Consider the following 14,455-nt stretch of genomic DNA (forward strand, 5'->3'; position numbering starts at 1 on the left):
CTATCTTTAGGGAGAAAAAAACTGGTTTTCTCTCTGTACATAAATAGGTACATGCAGGTTTTCAACTATGTTTGAGTATGTAAATAATTACTGAATTTTAGAGGTCTTATAACAATTCAGTAAAGCTGTCATTTTTACCTCTTCAACCCTGCTTTCTTGGTCTTCGAGATTTTCAGTTCTACAAATTTACCTGCCAAGATTTTTCTCTCTTTCTAAAGCATCTAGGAAAATAAAATCTGAGCAGAATGAGGGCAAATATGTGATTTTTCCCCCATGATGTCGGCAAATGGAAGTGGCTTTAAGTTGTCTATTTTCTGCATCATTTGTAGGCACTAAACATTAACTTTATTTTTAAAAAAAAACAAAATGAATCTCAGATTAAAAAGTTTTAAAAAGTATAGTAATGTACTGGAATGCAGACAGAATAAAAATATAACAGGAAAGAGAGTAATTATTATAATAAAAATAGTAAGTTTTGAAAATACTAAAAGGAGGTCAGAATTTAAAGACTGAGTTTTGACTAAAACATTAGTTCTATAAATCCCAGAGAAGCAAAATATTAAGGATAGCCAAAAACTGTCATTTTGTAAACATTCAAAACCACAATAACAATGATAACAAAAACCAAATCACATTTTAATCAGCAAACAAATCTGTCTAAATACCTAGATAATATATCCAGGTAAAAGAGTTCTGGGCAGTTTGTTTTAATTCCCATACAACCCAACTATTTGGGCAGTTTAACTCTCATAAAACCCAACTATCACTTGGTAAAGGTGCAAAAGAACTTAGAGCAATGATGATCAAACATTTAATATGTAGCATTTCTCAGCTAACATAAAAGACAGGGTTATTAACAAATAATTAGGAAGGGAAAGGCATTCATTCAAGAAAGGGGTTTCAAAGAAATTGGACAGTACATCGTTTTTATAGGGAAAGAATTTCAGGGACTCAAAAGCTTACTGGTACCAGACAAAAACAAGATAAGAATAAATTCCTCTCTTTGTATCAAAGCTTGCTCTTTAAAGTAATAGATCACTTATATCCATCATTTCTTCAGTCAAGGTACCACTTTCTGCCCCGATGCTTAGTTAACATTAAGTAACGTCTTAGAGAGAGTCAGAAACACTTTCTCTCTTTTTCTATCTAAAAGTGTTTCCTGACTTTTAGGAAAAGAACCTAGCATATATTATAGATAAGCTATACACTTCCAAGTATACAATATAGAAATGCTATTTTCATTAGCAAAACATTTTTGGATGAAAATAAGCAGTACACCATTTAATGTGTCTTCCAGAATAGCATCTCATTATGAATTTCATTTTGGATATGAATATATATTTCCAAGAACTCTTCATTAAGAAATCCCTCCTCCAAACATCTATATGAAACTTAAATAAAGAAAAAAAAGGCTTTACCCCTTCAGGATTATACTTTGCAAGCACACCATTACCATGGAATTCTTCAAGAACATCTTTTAATTTCTTTGTAGAATCTATAAGAAATAGAAAACACATTGTTTATATCTGCTAGTACGCTGGCATAACCCAGTTCAGAAACAAAGACTTTTTAAAATATAAATAAATACCACCAGATACTAAATTTTAAGATAAATATGCAAAACATTCTTTATCATTTTTGAATGGATATATAATTGGAAAAGGCCATCACACACACACACACACACAAAGAAAGAAATGGGAATTTTCTGGTGGTCCAGAGGTTTGCGCTCAGCACCTTCACTGTTGGATCCAGGTTCAATCCCCAGTCAGGGAACTAAGATCTAGTAAGTTGTGTGTGTGGCGAAAAAGAAAAAGAAAGAAAGAAATAGAAAAGAAACAGAAGAAAACATGTCCTGTCCAAGAATGGGGCCACTATCTATTACTATACAAATTAGTATGCAAATAATGAATCAGTAGCATGTTTTTCCCCTTTCTTTTCTTTATAACATTTAAGTGAATGACACAGTTTTAAAAAAACAGAAAACCTAGCTATTCTTTGTTGAACTTTACCATACACAGTGCACCTTCCATATACCACTCCATTAACTAAAAATAGCCCTGCTGGATAGATAAAAAAATAGTATCCGTTCAGAGGCAAACTATACATCTTAGTATTTTGCAGGAGAGAATTTTCTAAATATCTGTAAGGCTCAATTTACCTATGTCAATTAAGAAAAAAGTTTAGATATGTTACCAAAAGTATTTTAAATCATGATTTTCCAAAATTTTTATACTTTTAAGGAATTTCATTATATTAAGATGGTAAAAAAAGAATTGAATTAACACAGGAAATCATGTCATGAAAGATCACAATTATGAGCTTAAAAATTATATATAAATGTAATAAAAATGTATGTAGTCAATCTGGTAACATAATGTTATCATATCAAAATACAATTTTGACCAAGAAATCTAAGAATTACAATATATTTAAAGAAGAAAATTACACAAGTATCATTGTGTTTTAATCAAGTTTAAATAACAATGATAAAATGAGCTTGAAACTAAAATGTGGGAAATAAGCAGATTTTTAGTTTTCTATTAGGGCATAGGGAGTGGATACTATTTTCCAGCACTTGAATATAATCCTTCCTGCCTACCCTCAAAATTCAGTTATACCTGAATCACCATAAAACATTTTCCAGTTCCCCAAACAACTAATTTACAAATGAGCTTTTGAAAAACTCTTAGAAAATTCACTCTTAGATGCCCATTAAGTGCATGATGCCTATATTTTACAAATTATACTTTTATTTGGAATTTATAATTTTCTTTATATTGCAAATTGTGTTTAGTTTTAAGTGTTTGTGACTGTACTTTTTTACCATGATAAAATTCACAGAACATAAACCTCCCACTTTAACCATTTTAAAGTATACAAGTCACTGGTTTATTAGCATATTCACAACACTGTGTAGCCATCACCACCATCTACTTCCAGAATATTTTCTTCACATCAAAAAAGAAACCCATATCCTAGACATTTCATACAAAAGGGATTATATAAGGCATTGTCTTTGTGTTTGACTTCTTTCATTTAGCATAAAGTCTTCAAGGTTAATGTATGTTGTAGCACATGTCAGTACTTCATTCCTCTTTACAGCTAAAAATATGACATTTTACGAATATACCACATTTTATTTTTTATTCATCAGCTCATACATAATTGAGTTTTTTCCATGAATAAAAATGCTACAAACATTCATGTATACATGTTTTTATTCAAATATATGCTTCAGTTCTTTGGGTATATGCCTAAAAGGAGAATTGCTGGGTCATATGGTAATTCTATGTTTAAAGTTTTGAGGAATTGCCAAACAGATTTTCACAGGGCTGTACTATTTTACACACCTACCAGAAACATATTAGGGTTCCAATTTTTCTGTATCTTTGTCAATACTTGCTATTTTTTTAGTTTTTGTCCCTTGGACTGCAAGGCGATCCAACCAGTCCATCCTAAAGGAGATCAGTCCTGGGTGTTCATTGGAAGGACTGATGCTAAAGCCACCTCATGCGAAGACTTGATTCATTGGAAAAGACTCTGATGCTGGGAGGGATTGAGGGCAGGAGGAGAAGGGGACGACAGAGGATGAGATGGCTGGATGGCACCACCGACTCGATGGACATGAGTTTGAGTAAACTCCGGGAGTTGGTGATGGACAGGGAGGCCCGGCGTGCTGCGATTCATGGGGTCGCAAAGAGTCGGACACAACTGAGCGACTGAACTGAACTGCACTGATGGATAAAATGATTACGATTTGTACTGGAGTAGTCATTTACTAAAGACTAATGATCTTCAACATCTTTTCAAATGCTTATTGGCCATCTGAATATCTTCTTTGAAGAAATGTCTCTTCAAGACTTTTGACCATTTTTAAATGGACTGTTTTGTCTTTTGGCTGAGATTCTCTGGTGTGAGTGTTTGTGTGTGCATGCACCATAACATGCTTAAAGCCTGTGCAGCTTTCTATAAATAATTTTTTTCATTATATATTTTGCTAGCAATTTCCATACTGTGCTCCAGGTTAAATTGCTTTATTGTGTCCCTTGCTAGATTGTAGGTGACCCTAGAGAAGAAAATTAACATTTTTTTTAAATTTTTGAACAACATTCAATTTATTACAAAGCTGAAATAATAGAATTGCAATAAATATTTGGATTGAAATGATCAGAGCTATTCCTAAAATACAACAAATTACAGTAATTGCTTTGACATGCACCTTGGCAGAAACTTATACTATTTCAGAGACCAGGTGCTATGTTAAAAAGAATAAAAAGCTGATTCTTTATTCTCAAATCCTTCTCTGTAGATAATAAAGGCACTAGTCTAAGTTAGGACAAAACCTTTTACTTCCTCTTGCTTATAGATTTAGGTGTATAACCTTCTGTACGTACCTATAGAGACATACACATATATAGACATACATATATCCATATGTGTAAAAACTAGAATAATCCTAGTAGAATATATCCCAGTGGACAATTTTAACCACAGCTTAGCTCCATAATAAAACTGAAGGGAAAAAAGAAAAAGTTGGTTTCTGATACACAGGCCTTACAGAGAACTTTAGAGATACCACCTGAAGATGGGCTTTTCATTTTAAGCATGCACGGGAATGAAAAACACATTCAGTAATCATTTATAAATACCCCAAGAGAAGACAACAGCCTTCAAATTTATTCTTGTCACTTTTTAACAGTTTTCTGGTCATAGTTCACACTGGAATAGTTTTAGAGGGAGACCACTAAGAATAAACTAATGAATTAAAAGCCAAAATCTCTATTTCGATGACTGCATTTTCCATGATCTGAGGCTCAGTGACGATCAGGGTCTGGGACAATTTAAGAAGCTCTGATTCATATTCAGATGAATCACCATCAACTCAACTTGTACTCCTCTTCCAATTCTCAAGTTCCATTTTTAACGCCTTGACATCTGAAGTTTACCCACAATCCAATCCCCACTCCATAATCTAGTTTAGAACCCGGAAGCTTATCTTGCTCTTTTATTCATGTCCCAGGAACTCCTCTTGGGTCCAGTCTTTCAAAGACTGAGGTCTTGACTTTTCTAGCCAATCTTCTATAGATAGAGATTTTGGTACGGAACATCAAAGCATTCCAGATATCTTGTCTTAGCCTCATGCTTTTTAAACAGAATCCCCTTATGTAAATTGTTTACACATCTGCTTGGATTCCCAAATTGTGCTAGACTGTAAAATGTCTACTGCTGTGTGCTATGTGCCTTTATAGGAGAATTACATACTAACTTATTTTGTATATCAGTTGCTTTTCTGGATTTCACCCTATTACCTATAATCATAAATATTGCTAACTTTTTGCTTATGTCAACTCTGAATCATGTCTGTCTAAAACAATACTGGGCAGGAATTCCCTGGTGGTCTAGTGGTTTGAACACTAGCTTAAACCGCAGGGGGCATGAGTTCTCTAGCTGGCCAGAGAACTAAGATCCCACAAGCCACATGGCACCTCCAGAAAACAAAAACAAACAAACAAAAAATGGAGCAGCAAAAGAAGAAAGGATGGATAACTATATTCATCCTACCCTCTAGCAGAAGACATACCAAGGAAGTGACGCCTAGATGAACAGATAGTAGCTGAGTGAAAGACATAATTTCAGTCATAGTTCAGCTAATATTAGAGCTTCAAGTACAAGAGCACAGTGACAGATTCTGGGCTGAGAAATCCAGGCAGGAAGCCAAACAGGCAGGCAGCTGTGAACTGGGAGATCAATTCACAGTTAATACGTATTTGTAATGGGACAAAGGTCCAGCTTCCAAAAAAGATTGACAACTGAAATACTGGGCAGCCAGATTCAAACAGCTGGTTTAACCCTGGGAATAAGGAATCAGCATAGATGCTCAGCACAAAATACCGAGTCTCCTACAAAGCCAAGGAGGCTCGTGACTTGAGGCAACTCTGAAATAAAGGGCTAATTCCAGAGTCCTCAAAGCTGGCCCTGGCTACTAGGAAAGGAAACTTGGAGAAGAACACTGGATACCAATTGCTGCCTTTTGACTAGCATATCCATCCTAGGAGGAAGTAGTTTAACGTTAATAACCACAACAAAGAGAATGGATTCACTTTAGCTGGTCTTTTCCATCACTCTTGCCGCTAAGTCGCTTCAGTCGTGTCCAACTCTATGTGACCCCATAGACAGCAGCAAACAAGGCTCCCCCGTCCCTGGGATTCTCCAGGCAAGAACACTGGACTGGGTTGCCATTTCCTTCTCCAATGTGTGAAAGTGAGAAGGGAAAGTGAGGTCGCTCAGTCGTGTCTGACTCTTAGTGACCCCATGGACTGCAGCCCACCAGGCTCCTCTGTCCATGGGATTTTCCAGGCAAGAGTACTGGAGTGGGGTGCCATTGCCATCACTCTTAGCCTGATCTAAAAAGCAAGGTGGTACCGAGTGTAAAAGCAGGGGTAATTTTGTTCAGCAAATACCTTTGATGTATGCTTGAATGGAGGAAATCTACCTGGGAATTGATAGAGGAGATTTTGGCTTGTCTTTCTAACACCTGCTCTACTGCATGAGTTGTTCCAGAAGTCTTTTAAAGGGCTCAGTCTCTGAATCCTTTCAAGTTTGGCTGAGTCACAGAATATCTAATGCCATGAGAGCTAAACTAGTTACATTTTAGAAATGTACAGCTAGTAACATTCTGAATGTGTACATGATTTTCAAGGAAAATTTAAATCCTTTTACATAATTCTGACATAAAAATAAAGTGATCAGTGTATTTGGCAATGTGAAGAAAATAAAAGAATCAAACTATAAGGTCCTATAAAACACAGCTGAAAAATAGAATGTTTCATATCTCTTTAGGTATTTGTTGTATCTCAAGAGAGCTTCCTTTGTGATTTCACTGCCTCTTTGCTTCCTTATTCCAAAAAAACTCAACATGCATTTGTCAGATTAATTGCAAAGGTCCCATGGAGTCTTGGAAAGATTTAAAGGCAGATAAATTTGGATTTGAGTCTTGGCTCCAGAACTCTTGTCTGAATGTCCCTGGGTATATATTTAACCTCTGTGGCTCAGTTTTCTAATACTTAAAATTGTAATAATGACACAGACCTGGAAACACTGTGTATAGCAAAGGGTCAAGTATCCAATAAATGCCTCTTCCTTTCATGTTCCATCCTAAACAGACTTCAAACATATCACCATATTTCAATGCTTCCTGTTGCCTTTGAACTGAAATACAAGCTCCTCCTGTTGGCATCACAGATGTGTCCAAATATGATCTACAGCTACCTACAAATAATCATTTTCTGTGCCTTCCCTGTCAACAATATACAGACATCTAATTCCCAAGGTAACTCATGATTTCAGAGCCCCTCCTCTCTTCATGACGTTCTTTTTACCCAGAATCCCCTTCAATATCAAGTTCCAGGATAGTGTATCCCATATTTATCTGACACCTTGTCCGTAAAACTCTCAGGGTCACCTTGAACTGTAGCAGACAACAATTTGCCCTGTGTGGAGCTCATCATAATTCTCTTAAAATCTATACCTGCTTTATGCTCTGAATACTATGGACACTATGAATTAAAGTTTGTACGTGTAGAGTGCTTTGGAGATTGCAAAGTTCTTTATCTTAAATTATTTAAAACTCAAAATTACCTTATTACTTAATCAAACTTTCTCCCCACTTAACACATACAAAATCAAGGTTAAAGAAGCCATTATTATTCAAAGTCTCACAGATAAAAGAGAGTAACATAGTGATCCAAACTCTTTTATATAACATAAATCTGGTCTCTTTATGACAGAAAAAGAAGTAATAGAATTTTCCATTACAGCCAGGTCTTCTCCTTTGGAGTCCATGACTTTTGTGAGTTCAGAAAATTATATTACTTGTTTTTCTAGTACAAGAAAATAGTCTATATTTTTTTACTGACTTAAATTAACAGATGAAGAATATGTCATCTATGTATACAACAAACAAAATAGGAGGGGCCAAGATAGTGGAGTAGAAGTTTATCTCCTCCCATGGCACACCAAAATTACAACTCTTTACAGAGCAAACAGCAATGTGAACAATCTAAAGACTAGCAGAAAAGATCTTATAAAACCAAGGATACAAAGAAGCCACAAGACTATAGATGGGATAGAAATGTGGTATGGTCAAGACCCACAAACTGGAAGGCACATCCTGGAAGCCTTGCACTAGAAAGACAAGTCCCCAGAACATCTGGTGTTGAAGAAGATGGTGGGAAACAGACACTCTCCCCTTCAAGGGTACACACAAAGTCCTCACATGATCTGAGACCTAGAGCGAAGGAGTAATTTCAAAGGAGCCTGGGTTGGATCTATCTACTGATCTTGGCTCTACGACCCAAAGGCAACCTCTACTTGCCTTTTGGAAAGGCAAGTCCCCAGTGTCTCGCCTGGGGACACAGGACAGCCAATAGTTTTACTGTCCAAATAACAGTCATAGCTAATAAGAGAAGACAATCATATTCCACAGGTTAACAACATGACTTTTCAACTTGTCAAATTCATTCACCATTTTTTAAAAATAACAAGTTTTAAAGAACTCATAATAAATTAATAATCTTGTCCTTTATTTGCCAAACTAGATAATGCCATGGGTCCCTACTTCAGTGAGGACATGGGGTTTTCAGGGAAAAATAACCTGAAGGAGGCTACCAATGCTTTTAATCTTCATGTTACATGGGACTATAGAAAAGCCATCTTTTAGTTCTCTCAACTCAGTGTTTTCAAAAGTTTCCTTCAAAATCTAGACTTATCAGCAGAGGTTTTCCCTTTTATCACAAAGAAGATTTGTGGCTTAGAAATCTTTCCTGTGCCCAGTCAGAAGCATCTTGGCAGCGGCTGTTTTAACCCTGTAATAGTAGGGTTGCATAGCTGCAACTGTGTAAAGAGAGACACACTTTAGACATACTTTTCTAATACAGGTACTGAGTTAGCATTCATGTGTATAACATACTAGCACAGATATATGCAATTTTGATGGGGTAATGTTCTAAGCCCAACATAAGCTACAAGTACCATAACTTGAAAACACATTTAAGACACCTAATATCTCAGCAAATACCACAGCATAGCCTAGCCTAATGGAAGTGTGTTCAGAACATATGCATTAAAGTTTTTATGATTCAGCAAAATCATCCAACACAAAGCCAATTTTACAATAAAGTGTGGAATGTGCATTCAGATGCTAGCCATGTCTGACTCTTTGAGGCCCCATGAACTGCAGCCCACCAGGCTCCTCTGTCCATAGGATTTCCCAGACAAGAATACTGGAGTGGGTTGCCATTTCCTTCTCCAAGGAATCTTCATGACCCAGGGATGAAACCTGCGTCTCATGTGTCTCCTGCATAGGCAGGCAGATTTTTACCAATACCAATAGTGCCACCTGGGAAGCTAGGTGGATGTCATGTGGAATATCTCAAGCAATGTTCATTACTGTTGTTGTGGTTCAGTTGCTCAGTCATGTCTGGCTCTGCAACCCCATGGACTACAACACACCAGGCTTCCCTATCCTTCACTGTCTCCCAGAATTTGCTCAAACTCATAAACATTGAGTCCATGATGCCATCCAATCATCTCATCCTCTGTCGCCCCTTCTCCTCCTGCCCTCCATCTTTCCCAGTAACAGGGTCTTTTCCAATGAATCAGCTCTTCACATCAAGTGGCCAAAGCATTGGAGTTTTACCTTCAGCATCAGTCCTTCCAATGAACACTGTACTGAAAGTGAAAAACCGAATGATGGTATGGGTAGACACTGGTGGTAAGTATGTGGGTTGGTAACCCTCGCAATCCTGCGGCTGACTGGGAGTTGCAACTCACTGTTACTGCCCAGCATCATGAGTGAGTAAGGCACTGCATGTGACTAGCCTGGGAATCCACTCCAGTGTTCTTGCCTGGAGAATCCCAGGGACGGGGGAGCCTAGTGGGCTGCCGTCTATGGGGTCGCACAGAGTCAGACACGACTGAAGCAACTTAGCAGCAGCAGCAGCCTGGGAAAAGATCAAAATCCAAAATTCAAAATAGAATTTCTATTAAATATATATTTCTTTTGAACCACCAAAAAATCAAAAAAGCAATAAGTTAATAAATTGGGGACTATCTGTAAATGGCACAAAATTATATGTGATAATTAACATTTCCCTTAGCAACATATGGTATTTAAAATTAGCAAAAGAGTCAGACATCCTGGAGTGTGAAGTCAAGTGGCCCTATGAAGCATTACTATGAACAAACCTAGTGGAGATGATGGAATTCCAGCTGAACTATTTCAAATTGTCAAAGATGATGCTGTTAAAGTGCTGCATTCAATATGCCAACAAGTTTAGAAAATTCAGCCATGGTCACAGGACTGGAAAAGGTCAGTTTTCATTCCACTCACAAAGAAATGCAATGCCAAAGAATACTCAAACTACAATACACTTGTGTTCTTTTCATATGCTAGCAAAGTAATGCTCAAAATTCTTCAAACCAGCCTTCAACAGTACATGAACCAAGAACTTCCAGATGTACAAGCTGGATTTAGAAAAGGCAGAGGAACCAGAAATCAAATTGCCAATATCTGTTGGATCAGAGTAAAAGTAGGAGAATTTCAGAAACATCTACTTCAACTTCATTAACTATGCTAACCCTTTGATTGTGTGGACCATGACAAACTGGAAAATTCTTAAAGAGATGAGAATACCAGACTACTTTACCTGCCTCCTAAGAAAAATATATGCAGGTCAAGAAGTAAAAGTTACAACCCAACATAGAACAACAGACTGGTTCAAAACTGAGAAAGGAGTACATCAGTGCTGTATATTGTCCTTCTGCTTATTTAACTTATATGCAGAGTACATCATGCAAAATGCCAGGCTAGATAAAGCACAAGCTGGAATCAAGATAGCCGGGAGAAATATCAATAACCTCAGGTGTGCAGATGACACCACCCTTATGGAAGAAAGTCAAGTGGAACTAAAAAGCCTCTTGTTGAAGGTGAAAAAGGAGAGAGAAAAATCTGGCTTAAAATTCAACATTCAAAAAACTAAGATCATGGCATTCAGTCCCATCACTTCATGCTAAATAAATGGAGAAAAAAATGGAAAGAGTGGCAGATTTTATTTTTGGGGTCTCTGAAATCACTGCAGACAGTGACCACAGCCATGAAATTAAAAGACACTTGCTCCTTGAAAGAAAAGTTTTGACAAACCTAGATAAATCATTAAAAAGCAGAGACATCACTTTGCTGACAAAGGTCCATATAGTCAGAGTGATGGTTTTTCCAGTAGTCATGTACAGATTTGAGAGTTGGACCATAAAGAAGGTTCAGCAAGTAAGAATTGATGCTTTTGAGCTGTGGTGCTGGAAAAGCAAGATCAAACCAGTCAATCCTGAAGGAAATCAACCCTGAATATTCATTGAAAGGACTGATGCTGAAGCTGAAGCTCCAATCATCTGGCCACTTGATGTAAAGAGCCAGATCACTGGAAAAGACTCTGATGCTGGGAAAGATTGAGGGCAGGAGGGAAAGGGGGCAACAGAGGATAAGATTGTTGGATGGCACCACCAACTCAATGGATATGAGTTTGAGCCAACTTTGGGAGACAGAGAATCCTGGTGTGCTGCAGTCCCTGGGGTCTCAAAAAGTAGGACACAACTTAGCAACTGAACACCAACAAAAAGCTTTATCTTTGTCCAACAAAAACAGTTTTTTGTCTAATCCAGTGGTACTAAAACCTAGATCCATCTTACAATCACCTGTGTAACTTTTAAGTATACTGATGCCTGGGCCCAAAACATTGGTCTGGGATGGATCTCAAAGACCAGGAGTTTTTAAAAAGATTCTCACATGATTCTCATATTCAGATAAGGTTGAATTAACTATAGCTCTGATTCTCTAAAAGATATACAAATAAATTGAGAATTAATCAGCAATTAGTCCCTGCTGCATTTTCCTATGCGTGTGTGTGGTGTGTTTGTGTGTTTGTGTATAGTCTGGTTATTGCTCAGTTAGCTTCAATCCATGAAATAAAATCATACTAGAACATTTTATTTAAACATTTTTGAACTTTCACTCCAGTCACAATGGCCAAAAAATGGTATTTTGAAAATCCAGAAATTGATATTGCTATTAAAGCAATTCCTCAAGTGATATAGAAGATGCTCTACTTACACTCTATTCAGTAGCAGAAAAGGAACACCTACGGCAATATAAAATAAGATATTTGGAGAACTAGTCATCAAGAGACAGAAGTTCACATCTCCTTGTATGAAAATTACAGTAAAAGCACCAAGAGACTGGAAAAAAAAAAGTGTAACTTGTTAAAAGTGAAGAGTCACGGTGTAGCACCACTAGAAACCTGTACACTTGTATTTTAAAAGAACATTCTGAGAAGAATATTCTAATGATACAACTACATAGGGAAGAGATATAAAATAAACTCTTCACCTGTTCTCAGTGTATGTTTCCTCTCCACATATTCTTGCAAATTTCTCAGGATTACTATTAACTTATAAGGCGAAGGCCATAATATCATAGAGAAAAGGGTTACAGGCATGGCAGTAGCTATGGCCATTTTTCCAGAAAGACAAATATTTAATTTCAGAATTAACTATTGGTTTGAGACTATGAAGAAAATTTCCTTTCTCCTTTTAATATTCATTATTTGCTGATAATGCTCTTAAACAACTAATCCTGAAAACACTTTTATGCATTTGCTCTTACTTCTTCCCTTCTTCATCTACCTATATTCAACTTCTTGATGTGTGACTGCCGTGATGTCTTAGACAGGATATTCGTAGGAGAGAATCTTGGATAAATAAAATACCTGAGAATTTTGTTGACAAACTGAATGCATCTGGATACTGTCCTAAAAGCCTGTGAAATAATGTATATTGTATACACACTGTATTGAAAGGAAATGGAAAATATATACTTTTATTTGAGCCACTCATCTATACAATATCACAAAATTCATAAGGAAAACAATTCTAATTAAGAATTTTAATTGGTGGCTGAATTGACTGTCCAGATTCAGTGTTGTGCTTGCAAATATTTAACAATTACTGAGGATACAGGGTGCTGACTTGATGTGCTTGCTGATTTAGCTCTTATAAATATTCCCATCATGGCCACTTCAAGCTTTCGACGAGACATCATGAATGTGGAGTTGGGAAGAGATAATAACACTGGACTCATATGGGCAGTATTTAATGAACTAATAAACACAAAATGTTTATATAAAATATACTTCAGGGAGAAAGAACAGGTCTTTCATAACAAACAGAGATAAAGACAAAAACAAAAGCCCCAGTTTTAAGTGTGCAATTATTCTTCCAAATATTTTTGTCTAGAACAGGTATTATTCTAAGTCCCTGGAATATATTATTGCACAAAACCAAAAATATTCCAGTTCATCAGGTTTATAGTCTAGTACAAGAAGATAGAAGATAAAAATTATACACAAATATAGTATGTTAAGAGATTTCAACTACTATGGAGAAATATTATAAGGTAAGAAGGATTATCAGCTTGCAGAAAGTTTATGGTTTAAAATAACAAGATTAGAGCAGACTATTGTGAAAAATCAAGATATGGGCAAAACCCTTTCTAATTTGTATTTTAAAAGAAGCACTCTGTTCATGTAAAACTGATGAATAAGTTTTGTGGATAATACCAACATTTATTTTCTGGTTTTGAGAGAATTTTATAAACTGTAGTTACATAAGAAATAACCATCTGCAACTGGTACATGGAGACTCCTGTACATATATTTTGGTAAGTTTCTGGGAGTCTATCACTATTTCAAAATATTTTTTAAAGAGCACTATATTGTATTTTTTATTTTATTTTATTTTTTTATTTTTAAACTTTACATAATTGTATTAGTTTTGCTAAATATCAAAATGAATCCGCCACAGGCATACATGTGTTCCCCATCCTGAACCCTCCTCCCTCCTCCCTCCCCACACCATCCCTCTGGGTCGTCCCAGTGCACCAGCCCCAAGCATCCAGTATCGCGCATCGAACCTGGACTGGCAACTCGTTTCTTACATGATATTCTACATGTTTCAATGTCACTCTCCCAAATCTTCCCACCCTCTCCCTCTCCCAGAGTCCATAAGACTGTTCTATACATCAGTGTCTCTTTTGCTGTCTCGTACACCAGGTTATTGTTACCATCTTTCTAAATTCTATATATATGCGTTAGTATACTGTATTTATGTTTTTCCTTCTGGCTTATTCACTCTGTATAATAGGCTCCAGTTTCATCCATCTCATTAGAACTGATTCAAATGTATTCTTTTTAATGGCTGAGTAATACTCCATTGTGTATATGTACCATTGCTTTCTTATCCATTCATCTGCTGATGGACATCTAGGTTGCTTCCATGTCCTGGCTATTATAAACAGTGCTGCAATGAACATTGGGGTACATGTGTCTCTTTCCCTTCTGGTTTC

At 36.5% G+C, this 14,455-nt stretch overlaps 1 protein-coding gene across 1 annotated transcript in view; it reads right to left on the reverse strand.

Annotated features, from left to right (window-relative positions):
• Positions 1-14,455, reverse strand: part of DGKB (diacylglycerol kinase, beta 90kDa) — an 873,198-nt gene that overhangs the window by 680,167 nt on the left and 178,576 nt on the right. The window contains exon 3 of the mRNA XM_010862153.1: positions 1,419-1,495. Within this exon, the coding sequence (XP_010860455.1) occupies positions 1,419-1,495 (77 nt within the window). The remainder of the gene's footprint in view (positions 1-1,418; positions 1,496-14,455) is intronic.

The sequence above is a fragment of the Bison bison genome, unplaced genomic scaffold, assembly GCF_000754665.1.
Source record: "Bison bison bison isolate TAMUID 2011002044 unplaced genomic scaffold, Bison_UMD1.0 scf7180017864479, whole genome shotgun sequence".
In the NCBI taxonomy this organism is placed as follows: Eukaryota; Metazoa; Chordata; class Mammalia; order Artiodactyla; family Bovidae; genus Bison; species Bison bison.